Below are 18,480 nucleotides of genomic sequence, written 5' to 3'. Positions count from 1 at the left end.
GTTGTTCCCTGGTTCAAAATCCAGTTGCTTATCTCATTTTGTATAATAACCAAAGTCGTTATAAAAGGATATATATAATTTCAAGTAATGAGTCGGAAGCAAAATAATCATGTGTTAAAATTCTGGCAAAGTTTGCACAGCTCAGCTTTGATGGACTTATTTAAATAAACTTAGAAATGCTATACTACCAAATGTTATATTAAACCAAGACTAGAGTTTTACATTCACTGTTATAATGACATAACAAATTTATCTTAGAGTATTCATTCTGCTTTGAACTAGAAGTGGTAAATATTGCTATCCATCTGTTGTTTAAGTTTCTTAGCATAGATTCTGTTGCTCAAAAAATTGACTGTAAACAGAAGTTGAAGAAAAGATGAAAGAAAAGAAAAACTATTTTTCAAAAAATAAATACAGTTATGTAAAACTTTAAGTTCTTTTAAGTTCCTTATGGAGATGGGGTGTGGTATGTATTGCAGCATATACAGTGTTCCTTACTGTGGGTCACAGTTGAAAATATGAAAGAAACTTCTGTAAGTGACCCTACCTTTGCCATTTAATTATTCTCCCTTCACTCACATTCCATGGCTCAGCTCCCAGGACCAAAACAATCAGTCTTCCAAAACATGAAACTGATTGAGGAGGCAATTTACAGTAATTACAAGAGGGCAGTTTTAAAGGGGCAACAGTAAGGGAAGTTCAAAGGGAAAAGAGCAGCAAATTCTGAGAAGTGGGGAAAGGAGGAGGAATAATGGGATGGGAAGAAAAAGAGGAGAGGGAAAGGGGGAAAAGTTTTTCCTAGCCCAGAGACCATAAGTGGCTGCAGAAAATTAAAGAGGAAGACATAGGAAGAAAAGAGCCATGAAAATGTAATGGGGTTTGAGCAGCATAATACTAATCACAGAGAAAATCCTAGTGTTTCTCAGCTTTTTGTGTTCCAAGAACAGTTCCTTTGGTTTCTACTGAGAGATATGTGACCTCATACATGTTTGTTCTCAAAGATACTGTGTGTTTGCTCTTGAAGATTCTGCCATCTTTGCACAGCCCTGGCAGAGAACCAAAGGAAGGGTAGAATGTGGGCAAGCTGCAGCATCCAATAGGAAGACTCAGTTCAGTCCTCACTTAGCACCTATTGGGTGCTGATAGGAATTCCTGACCATGAGGCATGCTTTGTTAAAAGGAGCCAGACAGGTTCTCCCTGTTCTTAAGGCCTTAAAAAAGTGTTCCATGTTTTGTATTTCTAATAGTTACTTCACATAAACATTATTCCTTAGGATTTGAGGCTCAAGATTACTATAATATTTGAACATAAATGTGTCATATATAATTCCTTTTCTCTTTTCAAAAGTGAATTTCGCTACCTCCTAAGTGAAAGACAAAGTGGACCTGCTATCAGTGTACATAATGAAATCAAAGTAGGATAAAGATAAGTTTTTCTCTGAGTTTGATCATCAGCACTGAACATCAGTAATTAACAAGGGCATCGCAATACAGACATCACTAAAGAGATCTTTCTGTAACTCACCAACTGTCTGCATACTCTCCTCATTGCCCCTTTCATTTCTTGATTCCTGAATGTGTAAATGACTGGATTCAGGAAAGGAGTGAGAACTGCATAAAGGATGGCCAAAAACTTATCCAGGTGTGTGGAAGGAAATGGCCATGTATAGATAAAAATCAAAGGACCAAAGAATAGAGCTACTGCAGTGATGTGAGCTGAAAGTGTGGATAGAGCCTTAGATGAACTACCTGAAGAGTGTTTCTGAACAGTGAGAATGATCACAATGTAGGAAATGATAAGAATGAAGATGGAGCCAATAGAGATGAATCCACTGTTGGCCATGACCATGAACTCTAGTTGGTCTGTGTCTATGCAGGCAAGTTTGATCAACCGAGGAAGGTCACAGTAAAAGCTGTCCAACACATTTGGGCCACAGAAGGGTAAGTTTACCACAAAAGGCAGCTGAACCATGGAGTGGATAAAGCCTATTATCCAGGCAGCCACTAAGAAGGAGATGCACATTCTAGGGTTCATGATGGACAGATAATGGAGAGGCTTACATATTGCAACATATCTGTCAAAGGCCATGGCTATGAGCAACACCATCTCCACACCACCAACGATGTGGATGAAGAAGATTTGAGCGATGCAGCCTCTAAAGGAGATGACTTTATGCTTTCTGAAAAGGTCATAAATCATCTTGGGAGAAGTGACAGAAGAAACTCCCAGGTCAATGAAGGAGAGGTTGGCCAACAGAAAGTACATGGCAGAGTGTAAATGAGGGTCACAAGTCACAGTGAGAATAATAAGAGAGTTTCCAATCATGCTTGCCATATAAAATGTGGATGAGAACACAAAGAGGAGCAGCTGGATCTCCCAGGAGTTGGTGAGTCCCAAGAGCACAAACTCTGACACCACAGACTGATTTGCTCCATCCATTAGTTTTGTTAGCATTACTACCTGAAGGAGGACAATAGAAAAAATGTAAATCATGATAATTATGTTAATAATAAATTAGAAGAAAAAGGATTACAGTTATGAAAGCCTATTTCTACATTAGTATTAGAACTGACCTAATATGCTCATGACCTTAAAATGTCTTTACACAGAAAAATTGATGGCTATCATATGGGGCTCTTCTTAGCACATGCATTTAATACTCTCTGCTTCCTCCCGGGGTTGATGCCCTGTATTACTCATGAGATACAAGATGTTCAGCATTGGTATAAGGAACTCAACACAAATATGATCAAATCCTAGTTACAAAGAACTAATCACTACTGCCATCTCTTTCAAGCCTACAAACTTTCACTTAGCCCCACCCATGGGAACACATTCACCTTTAATATTATTTAAAGGTTTACCATATTTACACAGTTTTGGTTTACTATTACTAGCATTTATTTTATTGTTCCTGTATCATAGTGAACTAATAACAGTTCTAACTTACCAAGTAGACTCTAAGCTTCTTGAAGGCAGGGATTTTGGCTTATTCATATTTGTACTCCCTGAAAAGTGGTCCATAGAGATGCAGGTCCATGAACTGTCTGTTACCAATTTGTATCATAACAGGTAGAGAGTTTGTGAGTCAGTATTTAAAAACTTCTCTAGTAATTTGATATACAGTGATGCCAAGTTTTGTACTTTACAAAATAATAGTCCATGAAGAACTAGAAATAAAGGGAAAAATCTTATCCTTCAACACAGGTAATTTGAGAAACATTGTCTTAGGGTTCTTAGCATATGATCTGAAAATCTTAAAACTATGAAATGCACAATGTAGTGGAAACCATTTTGTACAAATCTCTATATAATGACTATTCCAGTATCACGTGATTATTAATTCTAGAGATACAACATAACTTAACGAAGGGAATATGGGTTTTGGATTTAAATTTCAAGATTTATACTAAAGTTCATCCACTGATAGCTTTATCTTGGACAAGTTGCTTTAATTCTTTGAGCTTCAGTTTATTTACCTATGCAATTTCAATTAATAGAATAACTAATGCATCTAAACATAAGGTGATAGTAAGTATTCAGTAAATATTATGTTTACTTTATTTCATTTGTCCTCATAGCACTTAGTACATGAGACATAATGAGTGAATAAGAAAATAAAACACTATTGACATACAGGGAGTAGCAGACTTTTATATCAGAAAATATATTTCATAAATAATTAAGAAAAATATTAATATTTACATTTTCTTAGAAATTATTTTGTATAAGTTGAATTGATTTGCTCTCAAAGCACACTGTATTCTAGCAGTACTTAACAGATATGTCATTTATTATTTGTTCAATTTCTCCTTCCCACGTAGGCTGCAAGTTCTACAAAGTTAAGAACTGCATCTGCCTTCCTCAATCCCATTCACTGAAAATTTACAATCACAAATAATTGCTTGCTAAAAGTCTGAATAACAAGTACAGTTGTCCCTTAAACAATATGAATTTGAACTTTGTGAGTCCATTTACATTTGGATTTTTCAGTAAATATACAAAAATATACCTGAAGAACATTGTGCAAAACTTGTATTGAAGTGGATAGCCTATCCTTATATAGACATAAGGTGATTAATATTTAATATAAAATTAATTATGTGCTGGTTTCCTTAATCTTTCATAACTTGGCTATCTAAAATTACTTTACCATATAGTAATTGGAGACACTGCCTATCAGTCTGAGATTACAAGTAAGTATGTTTTAAAAAATCTAACAATGTTTCCAATAAAAGTTATAAATATTATTGTGATGCTATATACCATAAAGGGCTTCCCTTATAGGTCAGTTGGTAAAGAATCCGTCTGCAATGCAGGAGACCCTGATTTGATTCCTGGGTCAGGAAGATCCGCTGGAGAAGGCACAGGCTACCCACTCCAGTATTCTTGGGCTTCCCTGTGGCTCAGCTGGTAAAGAATCCACCTACAATGCAGGAGACCTTGGTTCTATCCCTGAGTTGGGAAGATCCCCTAGAGAAGGGAAAGGCTACCCACTCCAGTGTTCCAAGATTATATATTTTGGCCTTGGAGTATAAAATAAAGCAGGGAAAAGGCTAACCGAGTTTTGCCAAGAGAATGCACTGGCCATAGCAAACACCCTTCTCCAACAACACAAGAGATGACTCTACACATGGACATCAGCAGATGGTCAATACTGAAGTCAGATTGATTATATTCTTTGCAGCCAAAGATGGAGAAGCTCTATGCAGTCAACAAATCAAGGCCAGGATTTAACTGTGCCTCAGATCATGAACTCCTTATTGCCAAAGTCAGACTTAAATTGAAGAAAGTAGGGAAAACCAATAGATCATTCAGGTATGACCTAAATCAAATTCCTCATGATTATACAGTGAAAGTGACAAATAAATTAAAGGGACTAGATCTGATAGACAGAGTGCCTGAAGAATTATGGATGGAGGTTTGTGACATTGTACAAGGAGAGAGTGATCAAGACCATCCCCAAGAAAAAGAAATGCAAAAAGGCAAAATTGTTATCTGAGGAGGCCTTACAAATAGTTGAGAAAAGAAGAGAAGCTAAAGGCAAAAGACAAAAGGAAAGATATACCCATTTGAATGCAGAGTTCCAAAGAATAGGAAGGAGAGATAAGAAAGCCTTCTTCAGTGGTCAATGCAAAGAAATAGAGGAAAACAGTAGAATGGGAAAGACTAGATATCTGTTCAAGAAAATTAGAGATATCAAGGGAACATCTCATTCAAAGCTGGGCACAATAAAGGACAGAAATGGTATGGACCTAACAGAAGCAGAAGATGTTAAGAAGAGGTGGCAAGAATACACAGAACTATACAAAAAAGATCTTCATGACCAAGATAACCATGATGGTGTGATCACTCACCTAGAGCCAGACATCCTGGAATGTGAAGTCAAGTGGACCTTAGGAAGCATCACTATGAACAAAGCCAATGGAGGTGATGGAATTCCAGTTGAGCTATTTCAAATCCTAAAAGATGATGCTGTTAAAGTGCTGCACTCTATATGCCAGCAAATTTGGAAAACTCAGCAGTGGCCACAGGACTGGAAAAGGTTAGTTTTCATTCCAATCCCAAAGAAAGGTAATGCCAGAGAATGTTCAAACTATTGCATAGTTGCACTCATCGCACGTGCTAGCAAAGTAATGCTCACAATTCTCCAACCCAGACTTCAACAGTACGTGAACTGTGAACTTCCAGATGTTCAAGCTTGATTTAGAAAAGGCAGAAGAACCAGAGATCAAATTGCCAACATCTGTTGGATCATCAAAAAAGCAAGAGAGTTCCAGAAAAACATCTACTTCTGCTTCATTGACTGCATCAAAGCATTTGACTGTGTGGATCACAACAAACGGTGGAAAATTCTGAAAGAGATGGGAATACCAGACCACCTGATCTGCCTCCTGACAAATCTGTATGCAGGTCAAGAAGCAACAGTTAGAACCAGACATGGAACAACAGACTGGTTCTAAATAGGGAAAGGAGTACGTCAAGGCTGTATATTGTCACCCTGATTATTTAACATATGCAGAGTACATCATGCGAAATGCTGGGCTGGATAAAGCAAAAGTTGGGATCAAGATTGCTGGGAGAAATATCAGTAACCTCAGATACACAGATGACACCACCCTTATGGCAGAAAGTGAAGAAGAACTAAAGAGCCTCTTGTTGAAATTGAAAAAGGAGAGTGAAAAAGCTGGCTCAAAACTCAACATTCAAAAAATGAAGATCATGGCATCTGGTCCCATCACTTCATGGCAAATAGATGGGAAAACAATGGAAACAATGGCCGACTTTATTTTTGGGGGGTCCAAAATCACTGGAAATAGTGCTTGAGGCCATGAAATTAAAAGACACTTGCTCCTTGGAAGAAAAGCTATGGCCAAACTAAATAGCACAGTAAAATGCAGAGACATTACTTTGCTGAAAAAGGTCCATCTAGTCAAAGCTATGGTTTTCCCAGTAGTCATGTGTGATTGTGAAAGCTGAACCATAAAGAAAGCTGAGCGCTGAAGAATTGATGCTTTTGAACTGTGGTATTGGAGAAGACTGGAGAAGGCAATGGCACCCCACTCCAGTACTCTTGCCTGGAAAATCCCATGGATGGAGGAGCCTGGTAGGCTGCAGTCCATGGAGTCGCTAAGAGTCAGACACGACTGAGCGACTTCACTTTCACTTTTCACTTTCATGCATTGGAGAAGGAAATGGCAACCCACTCCAGTGTTCTTGCCTGGAGAATCCCAGGGACAGGGGAGCCTGCTGGGCTGCCATCTATGGGGTCGCACAGAGTCGGACACGACTGAGGTGACTTAGCTAGCTATTGGAGAAGACTCTTGAGAGTCCTTTGAACTGCAAGGAGATCAAACCAGTCCATCCTAAAGGAAATGAGTCCTGAGTATTCATTGGAGGGACTGATGCTAAAACTGAAACTCCAGTACTTTGGCCACCTGATGCGAAGAACTGACTTATTGGAAAAACCCTGATGTTGGGAAAGATTGAAGGCAGGAGGAGAAGGTGATGACAGAAGATGAGATAGTTGGATGGCATCTCTGATTCGATGGACATGAGTTTGAGCAAGCTCTGGGAATTGGTGATGGACAGAGAAGCCCGATGTGCTGCAGTTCATGGGGTCTCAAAGAGTTGGACACGACTGAGTGGCTGAACTGACTGACTGATATACCATAAAATTTTATAGTGATTCATTGCTATTGGATCAGAAAAGCTACCATGAAGCAATTGTATTGATTACTCTAGGTTACTCTGAGGCAATTATATTGCTACTTCTTCATTATCGGTATATAAATTGTTATGATGAAGTATCAGTCTCTCTTCACTTTATCTTTTCTTTTTTGATGTCTAGTGTTAGTAATATGTGTAATATACACAATATTTTGTAACCTACAAGATGTATAGATGTGGGTACAGACAGATGATTTATCCTATAAACAGATGATATAAAGTTACAGTACTGTAAATATATTTTCTCTTCCTTATTACATTTGCACAATACTATACTAAATGGCAACCCACTCCAGTATTCTTGCCTGAAAAATCCCATGGACGGAGGAGCCTGGTAGGCTACAGTCCATGGGGTCTCAAAGAATTGGACATGACTGAACAACTTCACTTTCACACTTAAAATAGATTACCGACAGGAACCTACTGTATAGCACAGGGAACTCTGCTCAATATGTTGTAACACCCTAATTAGGAGAAGAATTTGAAAAAGAACAGATACATGTATATGTATTATAAGTGAATCACTTTGTTGTACACCTGAAACTAACACAACATTGTTAATCAATTATGTTCTAATATAAAATAAAAAGTTAAAAATATTTTCTTTCTCTAGCTGACTCGATGTAAGAATATAGTATGACTGTGTGTGTGCTCAGTTATGTCTGACTCTGCAACCCCATGGATCCCAACCAAGGGATCAAAACCACATCTCCTGGATTGTGGGTATATTCTTTACCCACTGAGCCATGGGGGAAGCCCAAAAAAGTAGAGGGGGAGATCCCAAAAATATTGCTTCTGTGAAAAACTGGCTAAAATTTTCGGTGATATGAAAAATAGGATGTAAACAGGTAGCCTTCAACATAGGAGAATCAGACTGCAAATCTTATAGTAATAGGTAATAGCAGATTATGTACTTATAACAAGTCAATAAAGATAGAATGGATATAACTGGATGTTTAAAAAAACATTAAAATATCCCTGATTATATAACTGGTAAGAGGCACTAAAAGACTGAGAAGAGTTCTCAAGAGACAAAAAAATTAGAGACTAGATTATAAAAGTGAAGGGATAAGGAAAAGAAACTATGTTAAAATGAGTACTAAAAATAAAGAAGAATTAAAGAAAGTACGTATATAATGACAAGAAGAGAAAAGACAAGGACCACTTTATGAGATAGTTTAAGAAATATGACTTTCATGACTTTCTGGATCCACCCTTCAGAAACTTTAGAATCATAAACAACATTTAATACTGTATTTCAAATATCTTTTAGGCACTCTGTGTCTTGGAAGACATTCTGCATAAGCCTTATCAATTATACACATCAAGTTGTAAGGTTTATTTGCCCTTTGGATCTCCAATACCTTCAACTACTTAAGAACTGGAATTTGAGGAAAATGAGTTTACAGGGGAAAGACCTATAACCATGAAGCCTGATAGGATAACACTAATAGTTGTTTACTTACTGTGAAATAAGTGCTGGAAAAAAAAAGTTTAGAAGAAGTCAAAATTAAAATTTCCCTAGATGTATTAAAAGGAAGAAAACTATACATCAAATATCATAATACAGAAACTCACAGTTTTAAGTGTGGAATTTTAGATGGAGACACCAGGATATGATGTCTAGTCACCTCTTGTTTAGTCACTAAGTCATGTCCAGCTCTTTCGTGATGCCACGGACTGTAGCCTGCCAGGTTCCTCTGTCCATGAGATCTCACAGGTGAGAGTACTGGAGTGGGTTGCCATCTCCTTCTTCAGGGAATCTTCCTGACCCAAAGATCAAATCTGTGTCTCCTGCATTGCAGGTGGATTCTTTACCATTGAGGCACCAGGAAAGCGCCATGATGTCTAGTCACCTAGGAATCACTTAATATCTACAAACCACCTCCTGATTGATGATGTTCTAAAACCTGGTTCTCTTACAGATTGGTTTTTCTCAAAAGAGAAAGTTGTTAGATTGTTTTTCTCAAACACGTTAATTGTAACTCTTTGTTAAAGTAATTAAATATTCAGATATAAAAGAAAAGGCTCAATCCTTTTGCCTTTTATTGTGATTAATTCCCTTTCTTGACCCATACAGAATCAATTAGTCTTCCAGAAATAGATTCCAAGACATTTAATCTTTATAGATAAGGGAAATATTGGCAGCTATGGTTCCAAATTATAGAATTATTAAGCTGAAAGGGGACTATGACATCTTTTGGTTTTGAAAATCTAGACTATGATTGTTGTAAATTTCCTTCTCAACCTAAAAATATTGAGAGGCTATAACATCCCACAGCTGAAATTCCCTGCATTTTGTTTAAAAATTGTCATAAATTTGTCTCTACACCTAAGTAAATATCTGCCTCTCCCAAATTAAGACCAGTTCTTTTACTTGTTATAACTGTGTGCAATAAAATAATTTTCAATGTCTCTTTCAATTAACTTTTTATGTACATTAACTCAGCAATCTAAGCTTTCAGTTTTCAAGACTCAAAAACTCAATCCCTTTTACATTTTCTCTTGGGATCTCTTTTTCGTGTACTTCCCATGTCCAAAAAAATCACATATGTCAACTCTCTCTAAACCTTCTGCATTCTACTAACAGTTTAGAGACAAAATTAAAAAAGCAAAGTTCTAAAATTATAAAGCACTTGAGAGTGGTAGAGCCAGCCGATATTGAAGTTTTCATTTTATTTATATACTTTCCATATCATATTATAAGATGACATTTACACTGGAAATAATTTATTCAGTTTCACATTTTTGGATATCTTTTCTATTCAGGTAGTTCCTATTCAGATGTTTTTTCATCTTGAAAATTTTACAAGTACCTAATTAATTTTTTTCCTTTTTTAAGAGCATTGGTTTATAATTTATCTCTTTTGAAAAACTAATAGAGATTACAAGAACCCTTGTTTTCTTAGTTTCTTATGTCAGCAATTTTTCTTACCTGTTTATCTGAATGATTTTCATCAGAGAATCATTCAGATAATCATCCTGGCAACAGAGTGCTAAACCCCAAACTTTAAAAATTCATTTGACTTTTTCTAATATCTTTCATGTTACCCTAATGCAAAGGTAATGGCACCCCACTCCAGTACTCTTGCCTGGAAAATCCCATGGACGGAGGAGCCTGATAGGCTACAGTCCATGGGGTCGCTAAGAGTCGGACACGACTGAGCGACTTCACTTTCACTTTTCCCTTTCATGCACTGGAGAAGGAACTGGCAACCCACTCCAGTATTCTTGCCTGGAGAATCCCAGGGACGGCGGAGCGTGGTGGGCTGCCGTCTATGGGGTCGCACAGAGTCGGACATGACTGAAGCGACTTAGCAGCAGCAATGCAAAAGCTGTGTGGCTTTAGTAAAAGGTCAAAGTCAGTTTACTTTCTGCAACATATCAATACCCCTTTTACACTTATACTCCACTGCTTGTCAGTTTGTTACCTCAGACACTAGCTACCCAGTTTTAGGATAGCACTCATGCATTTGAACATATGACTCACATCCTTAGCAGCTCATATCTGACATTAGAGTTACTTTCTTTATTGTTAAGTTTACCCTTATTAGTCTTTTACCTGTACAAAGAAAAGAATATCTTCATAGAGTCTTAGATTTTCTGTGTTCTCTAATATAAAGTGCCATAAAATATTGCTGTTGTAGAAATAAAGCTAATTAATAGTTCCAGAGGACAGTGATCAAGTGATACTGCCTAGACCAGAGTTTACACAGAGTTCATGGGCCTAGGGACTTTATCCCTGGGGACTTATTTGGTTTGACCAGAACAGAGATCTTAAAAAACTCATAATAAGACACTAGAGACAGAGAGGAAACAACATATGTTTATTAACATTGAAAAATGGAACACAAGATCTGTAATCAAAATTTTGTTAATTTGACTTACAACTTTCAAATAATTCTTTCTTCTTTAAAAAAATCTTTTGGTTTCAGTGCACAGCATGTGGGATCCTAGTTTCCAGACCAGGGATCAAATGCCTGCCTCTGCATTGAGAGCTTGGAGTTTAACCACTGGACCACCGTGGAAGTCCCTCAAATATTTCAATATATGGCTTACGTACTTTTGTTTTCACTCTTGCCCATGTCCCCACAATTGTCATAGGCAATAACTCTTTCATTTACAGATTCAGTGATATGAGGAGCCCAAAGTTGTCAGAGGCCAGTCTTAGCTGTATTCCCTTTGGAATATTCTTCCCAGGAGGCATTAGGACCTCTGAGCTTACTAATCCAAAGTTCACAAGAATGGGGAGTATAAATTTCCATAGTAAATGATTTGATCCTATTTGCTAAAGTGACTTTTTCCACCTTAGGTTCACATATGCTGGCTATAGGACAGAGGGCAATATGTAGTGGCCGCTGGTTTAAGACATGTTCTGCACAGAATAGATAGCCTCCTAAACTTGCTAGCTGTTCACTTCCCAACTGATACAAAAGCAGAACATTTACAAGGCCATCCCATCACTCCATCAGTGAGCTGTTTCTTGGTTATGGAGCATGTGTGTGTGTATGCATGCTATAGTAAATTCTTTTGGTCTGTTGTTATACTTCATTTTCTGTAAAAATGTGCCCAGAGCTGCTGATGTTTCATGGGACACCACAGGAACGGATAAGGCAGAGAAAGTATTCTATAAGCCTATAAATGATAGTTTCTGCAGATGCACCATGGTTGGGAAAGAAAAATCAGTACCTTGAATAAATTTATATCACTATGAAGACAGGTCTGTAATCCTGGAAAATTTGGACAGTGAGTCTACTGAGAGTATGGTGAGGTATGGCTCCATAAAGGGTTCTGAGGTTTTATATTTTAGAGAGGCACAGAGAATGCCTATGCAAAAGACCATTAGAGATTACTCACTCTACTGGAGAATCCCATGGACGGAGGAGCCTGGTGGGCTGCAGTCCATGGGGTCGCTAAGAGTCAGACACGACTGAACGACTTCACTTTCGCTTTTCACTTTCATGCATTGGAGAAGGAAATGGCAACCCACTCCAGTGTTCCTGCCTGGAGAATCCCAGGGACGGCAGAGCCTGGTGGGCTGCCGTCTATGGGGTCGCACAGAGTCGGACACGACTGAAGCGACTTAGCAGCAGCAGCAGCAGCACTCTACAGGAACAAGATGATTTGCCTCTGTGATGTAAAATTTGCCTCCACATTCCCTCTCTAGACTTCATGTCAAGGAATTTATACTTTTGTTCTTTCTTAGGTCTTAAGGAAACAAACCAACCATTAGCCTTGTTTACAAATTAGTGAGATCTATAGTAAGTAAGTGTAGTCGTGGCCGAGCTGAAACTCCAATACTTTGGGCACCTCATGCGAAGGGTTGACTCATTGGAAAAGACCCTAATGCTGGGTAGGATTGGGGGCAGGAGGAGAAGGGGACGACAGAGGATGAGATGGTTGGATGGCATCACCAACTCGATGAACACGGGTTTGGGTGGACTCCGAGAGTTGGTGATGGACAGGGAGGCCTGGCGTGCTGCGGTTCATGGGGTCGCAGAGAGTCGGACATGACTGAGCGACTGAACTGAACTGATAGTAAGTAAGATCAGTAAGTATCATAGGCCATCTTTTCTTCCAAGGAAAGTATACAATTACAGATATTCCCTGTCTGAGGGAAGGGAAAGATGGGCTGTATAGGAAGACCCTGAGCTCATCTCCTTCCACAGGCACATTGAATATGTATCTACATAAAGAGCAACTGCTTCTGAAGAAGATCTGAGGATTGATTGACCATCTACTGCACAGAGATAGTCTACATAAAAATGGAATACCCATGACGAGGGTAAAAGAAGAGAGTAAAAAAGCTGGCTTAAAACTCAACATTCAAAAAACTAAGACCATGGCATCCAGTCTTATCACATCATGGCAAACAGAAGGGAGAAAAGTGGAAACAGTGGCAGATTTTATTTTCCTGGGCTCCAAAATCACGGGGGACAGTGACTGCAGCCATGAAATTAAAAGATGCTTGCTCATTGGAAGGAAAGCTATGACAAAACTTAGACAGTGTGTTAAAAAGCAAAGATATCACTTTGCAAACGAAGTTCTGTATGGTCAAAGCTATGGTTTTTCCATTAGTCATGTATGGATGTGAGAGTTGGACCATAAAGGAGACAGAGCACCAAAGAATAGATGCTTTCAAATTGTGAAGCTGGAGAAGACTCTTGAGAGTCCCTTGGACTGTAAGGAGATCAAACCAATAATCCTAAAGGAAATTAGCCCTGAATAATCACTGAAAACTCCAACACTTTGGCCACCTGAGGTGAAGAGCCGACTTACTGGAAAAGACACTGATGCTGGGAAAGACTGAAAGCAAACGAGAACTGGGCAGCAGAGGATGAAATGGTTAGATAGCATCATTGACTCAATGGACATAAATTTGAGCAAAACTCCAGGTAATAGTGAAAAACAGGGAAGCCTGGCTTGCTGCAGTCCACAGGGTTGCCAAGAGTCAGACACGACCCAGAGACTGAACAACAACCCTTCATGGGAACCCCACCAGTCATAGAGACCTCCAATAGGGAGGGATACGGCTGGTGTGCTCCCCTGAGACGTGCTGAACAAATAGTTGTTTCAAGTACACCTAGACTATATGAGAAGACAACCTATTTAGTAACCGTAGGTCATCTGTCAAACAAACAGGAAACTGCTGGAGTTCTCTCAGAGGCCAGAGGTGCTAAGGAGCTCCAGTTTTGATGCCCCTCCCACTATGGAGAATCTGCATGGTCTGTACTTCCTCAGTGCCCAGCCATTCCTCTAAGATTGTCTTAGGTGCTGCACTCCCCAGGCACTGCCTCCAGTCTGGATGCTCATGTTCCAGCCAGCTTGCCAAAGCCCCAAAGCACAAGTAGTCTACTCAAGAGGATGCTTCCCCACAGGGACACTTTTTCAAGACCAGGAGAAGTCGCTGTTTCACCTAATTCATGGAAACAAGAACCGCTGGTCAAACCAAATGAAAAGACAGATAAATATGTTCTAAACAAAAGAACAAAATAAAACACCAGACAAACCCTAATGAACTGGAGGTAAGTAATTTACCTGATAAAGAATTAAAAAAAACGACTATAAGGATGTTCATGATACCTGGGAAAAGAAAGGAGGAACTCAGTGAGAACTTAAAATCTTAGATTTGTAAGAAAGAACCAATCACAAATGAAGAATTCAATAACTGAAATAAAAAATAACTAGATGGAATCAACAGAAGACTGGATGATATGGAAGAGAAGCAATCTGTAAGCTGTGCTTGTGGAAATCACCCAGTCAGAACAGAGAAAAAGAAGAAAGAATTTTTTGGAATGGAAAAGATTTTAGTAAAATTGTGATGTCACAATTTAAAAGCTCTATGGAGTTGGAATCATGAAAAGTACAATTTCCATGCTGCCGAAAGTGATAGCTAAAGCTAAAAAGCAAACAACAAATTGGGGGAGACATTTGAATACAAATACAAATATTTGTGTTATACAAATACAAAAATTTAAATACAATATTTGAATACAAATAATACTACTATTATAATAAAGGAATTAATATCATTAGCATATATGTGGAACTGATAAATCAATATGCAAAAGCTAGTATTCCACTGATGAGGACAGGGTGGAAGAACGTCTCAACACGGGACATTAACTTCTATTTCAGTAAGAAAAAACATGTGACAACTTTTTGTCTGTCTTGAATCACTTTTCTCCTTCCACTGACGACAGTACCCCACCTCTCCCATTTGAGAAATGTTCCTCCTTAAATTCATATAGTTCTCTGGAGGTTGTCAACCACACACTTTGGCCCTTCCTACTAAGGTGGGCATCAAGACGTAGTCCATGAAAGATCTGGCATAGAGCTAAAACAATGCTAACTAGAATTCTTTCATTGTGTTTTAATACAGACGTTAGGAAAGAAAACCTCTCCCTTTCCTACAGGGTTGCTCTGCTGAAATGACTTAAAATTTGAGTTATCTGCAGCCTCTCTTCTCTCCCTACATGATGCATAAAAAAGTCCATGTGCAACAGAAGAAAATAAGACCAATGTACAGAGAAAAAAATAGTCAATAGAGAAAGAGGAGAGAAAGAAACAGAGCAAGGAGCAAGAGAAATGGAGTGAATGAGAGAGAGAAATCCAAAAGTGTGCGAGTAAATGACTCCCTGGAGTCTGTGAGGCTGGATCCACTATTAGACATCCCAGTAACCGGAGTCAATAAGTTCCTTTTAAAAATATTAAAAGAGCTTTTGCGTTGTGGTAAAAACCTATGTATATAAGCATACATTTCACCAGTTCTAAGTACAGCTGAGTCACGTTAAGTATATTCAAGTTGTTGTACAACAGATCTATAGATCTTTTCCTCTTGAACAACTGAAACTTTACAATTCTTTGTTTTAGTTACTTTAAGCTTTCTTGATTGGATTCCTGACGCATGTAATTCAAAGAGTTCAAATTAATAACGTGAAAAGTATAAGTATAAAAAAAATAAATTTAAGATAATTTTTTTTTTAAAAGAGCTTCCCAGGTGGCTCAGTGGTAAAAGAATCTGCCTGCCAATGCAGGAGATGCAGGAAACGCGGGTTTGAACTTTGGGTTGGAAAGATCCCCTGGAGGAGGAAATGGCAACCTGCCCCAGTATTCTTGCCTGGGAAATCTTGTGGACAAAGGAGACTGGTGGGCTACAGTCCAGGGGGGTCACAAAAGAATAGGACATGGCTTAGCGACTAAACAACAAAATAAATGGATATACAGGTATTGGTTTCCCAAGGATCCAAAAATGGACTCAACAATGAATAAATGATATAAGGGCAATGGAAATAAAGAGAAAAGGCAAAGAAATTATCAAGTAGGATAAGATATAAAGTAAATAACGACTGCTTATAAGACCAAAGGAATATTGATAAACTATATAAGAATCTATAAAAATCAGAGTTATTTGCAGTACATCCTTGAGAATAAGCCTTAGTTCCTCTTTGTTGAAATGGATATGAATTCTAAACCTGTTGATGCAAATCCTTCATTTCTTTATAAGAGAATATAGTCATATACAAAGCATTTTCCAAACTAAAATTTAGCTTGCAATTCATTCAAATGCAACAGGAATAGTCATGCTAGGAGAAGGAATAGGAAGAACCTGGCTAGTTACATGTGGAAATAAGAATGTATCTGTAAGAGCATAGGGATTAGATGACCTGGAACATAGTATGAACAAGAGTCAAAAGGTAAACCTTGTGATGACCAGCCAACACTGTCCAGATAAAAGGCCTGACCTAAGGATCTTATATTTCCAGTGTGATGGTAGGCATATACTAGTGTGGAGACACAGTCATTAAATATCAAAATCTGATATGATTAAATATTTGTATAATCCAGCTAACTCTTCTTGCTCTGATTCCCTGCTCATTAATGTTTATATCACTGTTTAACTTCCCAGAAATTTTCCTACAGTTGAAGAATGAGTTACATTTATGTGGAAGTTCAGGCCACTTAAAACTAATTTTTCTGTGACAAATTAATAAATAATTTTGCCAATAATAATAAGCCATGTCCTATTCTTCTGTGACCCCCCTGGACTGTAACCCACCAGTCTCCTTTTTCCACAAGATTTCTCAGGCAAGAATACTGGGGCAGGTTGCCATTTCCTCCTCCAGGGGATCTTCCCAACCCAAAGTTCACAGACTCCACTGAGTCTGTGATTCCATCCAGCCATCTCGTCCTCTGTCTAGAAGTCTAGACCATAGTAAATCCATCAGATAATATCTCCTGAGAGACAAGCAATTGGCCTTCTCCAGAAGATATTTTTTACCACACCATATGCTTCCTCCAACCAAAGGCAGTGACATGGTTTCTCAGTTAACATTTTTAAAAGAATCATATTATTTTAACCTGGGTCACCTAAATGTGAATATGGTACTTGGAAACTCCTGATATTAATAATAGAAGTATAATATCACTCCAACTCAGTAAAGAGACTTTATAATACTTTGGGCATTTAAGAAATCCTTCCGTAAATAATAAATTGACTGCATACTTTCTTCATTGTCACTTTCATTTCTTTGTTCCTCAATGTATAGATGACTGAATTTAAAAAAGGGGTGAGAACGGTATCAAAAACAACAAGGAATTTGTCTAGGTGTGACGTGGAGTGAGGCCAGATGTAAACAAAGATGCAAGGACCGAAAAACAAAATCACAACCATGACATGAGTTGACAAAGTGGAGAGGGCCTTAGATGAGCTACCTGAAGAATGTTTCCGAACAGTGATGAGGATAAAAATGTAGGAGACAATCAATATGAAGAATGACCCCAGGGATATGAATCCACTGTTGGCTGTGACCATGAACTCCAGCCTGTAGGTGTCTGTGCAGGCAAGTTTGATGAACTGAGGAAAGTCACAGTAAAAGCTATCTATTATATTAGGGCCACAGATTGGCAATTTTACAACAAAACCCAGTTGAACCACAGAGTGAATCAAGCCAATTATCCACGCAGCAACAAGAAGCAGAAGACACATTTTTCGGCTCATAATAGTGAAATAGTGGAGAGGCTTACATATGGCAACATATCTGTCAAAGGCCATGGCGTTAAGTAGCACCATCTCCACACCACCGATGATATGGATGAAGAAGATTTGAGTGATGCAGCCTCCAAAGGAGATGACTTTACGTTTTCTAAAAATGTCATAAATCATCTTGGGAGAAATGACAGAAGAAACTCCCAGGTCAGTGATGGAGAGGTTGGCCAACAGAAAGTACATGGGGGAGTGTAAGTGAGGATTCATCACCACAGTGAGAACAATGAGGGAGTTTCCTAGCATGCTTGCCATGTAAAAAACAGAAGAGAACATGAAGAGGAGGAGTTGAATCTCCCAGGAGTTGGTGAGTCCCAGGAACACAAACTCTGACACCATGGAGTGATTCATTCCATGAATTGATTTATCAGCTAGAATGTTGAAAAGGAAACTAAAGAAAAAGAAAAGGAAACTAAAATATTAATAATTTTTTATATTATTAATATAATGATCACTTATTCAAGGATATTCACACTCCAAAGACTATAAATCTCCTCAATTCCTTCTCAGGACCATATAATTACTAAATAGCATTTTTCCTGTGGTCATCTAAAGTGGTTGAGTCACTTCCATGTGCAATGTCCCCTTCACCACAGCCTCCAGGACTACTCATCTATAAATAAGAGGGTAGAACAAACATGCTAACATAGTAGGTGTCCATGGCCAGAACTGGGGGGTAGGGACAGTAGTGTAGTGCACCACA

The 18,480-nt window shown here is 38.3% G+C and overlaps 2 protein-coding genes across 3 annotated transcripts; both read right to left on the bottom strand.

The window, feature by feature from the left end:
* Positions 1–1,471: 1,471 nt before the first annotated feature.
* Positions 1,472–2,455, bottom strand: LOC145513831 (olfactory receptor 4F3/4F16/4F29-like). The gene has a single exon (XM_081510784.1). It carries the CDS (start codon positions 2,453–2,455, stop codon positions 1,472–1,474), a length of 984 nt encoding a protein of 327 aa, XP_081366910.1.
* Positions 2,456–11,779: 9,324 nt separating this feature from the next.
* Positions 11,780–18,131, bottom strand: LOC145514173 (olfactory receptor 4F3/4F16/4F29-like). 2 transcript variants are annotated; one of them, XM_081511329.1, is made up of 2 exons: positions 17,238–18,131; positions 11,780–11,806 (listed from the first exon to the last, which is right to left on the bottom strand). In XM_081511329.1, exons 1-2 carry the CDS (start codon positions 18,126–18,128, stop codon positions 11,780–11,782), a joined length of 918 nt encoding a protein of 305 aa, XP_081367455.1. In that variant the 5' UTR covers positions 18,129–18,131. The 2 variants fall into 2 exon arrangements, with proteins under 2 accessions (XP_081367455.1, XP_081367454.1); XM_081511328.1 differs by lacking the exon at positions 11,780–11,806 and adding an exon at positions 15,715–15,723 and having other exon boundaries at positions 17,238–18,128.
* Positions 18,132–18,480: the final 349 nt, after the last annotated feature.

The sequence above is a fragment of the Giraffa tippelskirchi genome, chromosome 7, assembly GCF_054371585.1.
Source record: "Giraffa tippelskirchi isolate mGirTip1 chromosome 7, T2T-mGirTip1v1.2.pri, whole genome shotgun sequence".
NCBI classification, from domain to species: Eukaryota; Metazoa; Chordata; class Mammalia; order Artiodactyla; family Giraffidae; genus Giraffa; species Giraffa tippelskirchi.
Note: the sequence above shows the minus strand (reverse complement) of the source record. Positions and strands in the feature narration are given on the sequence as shown.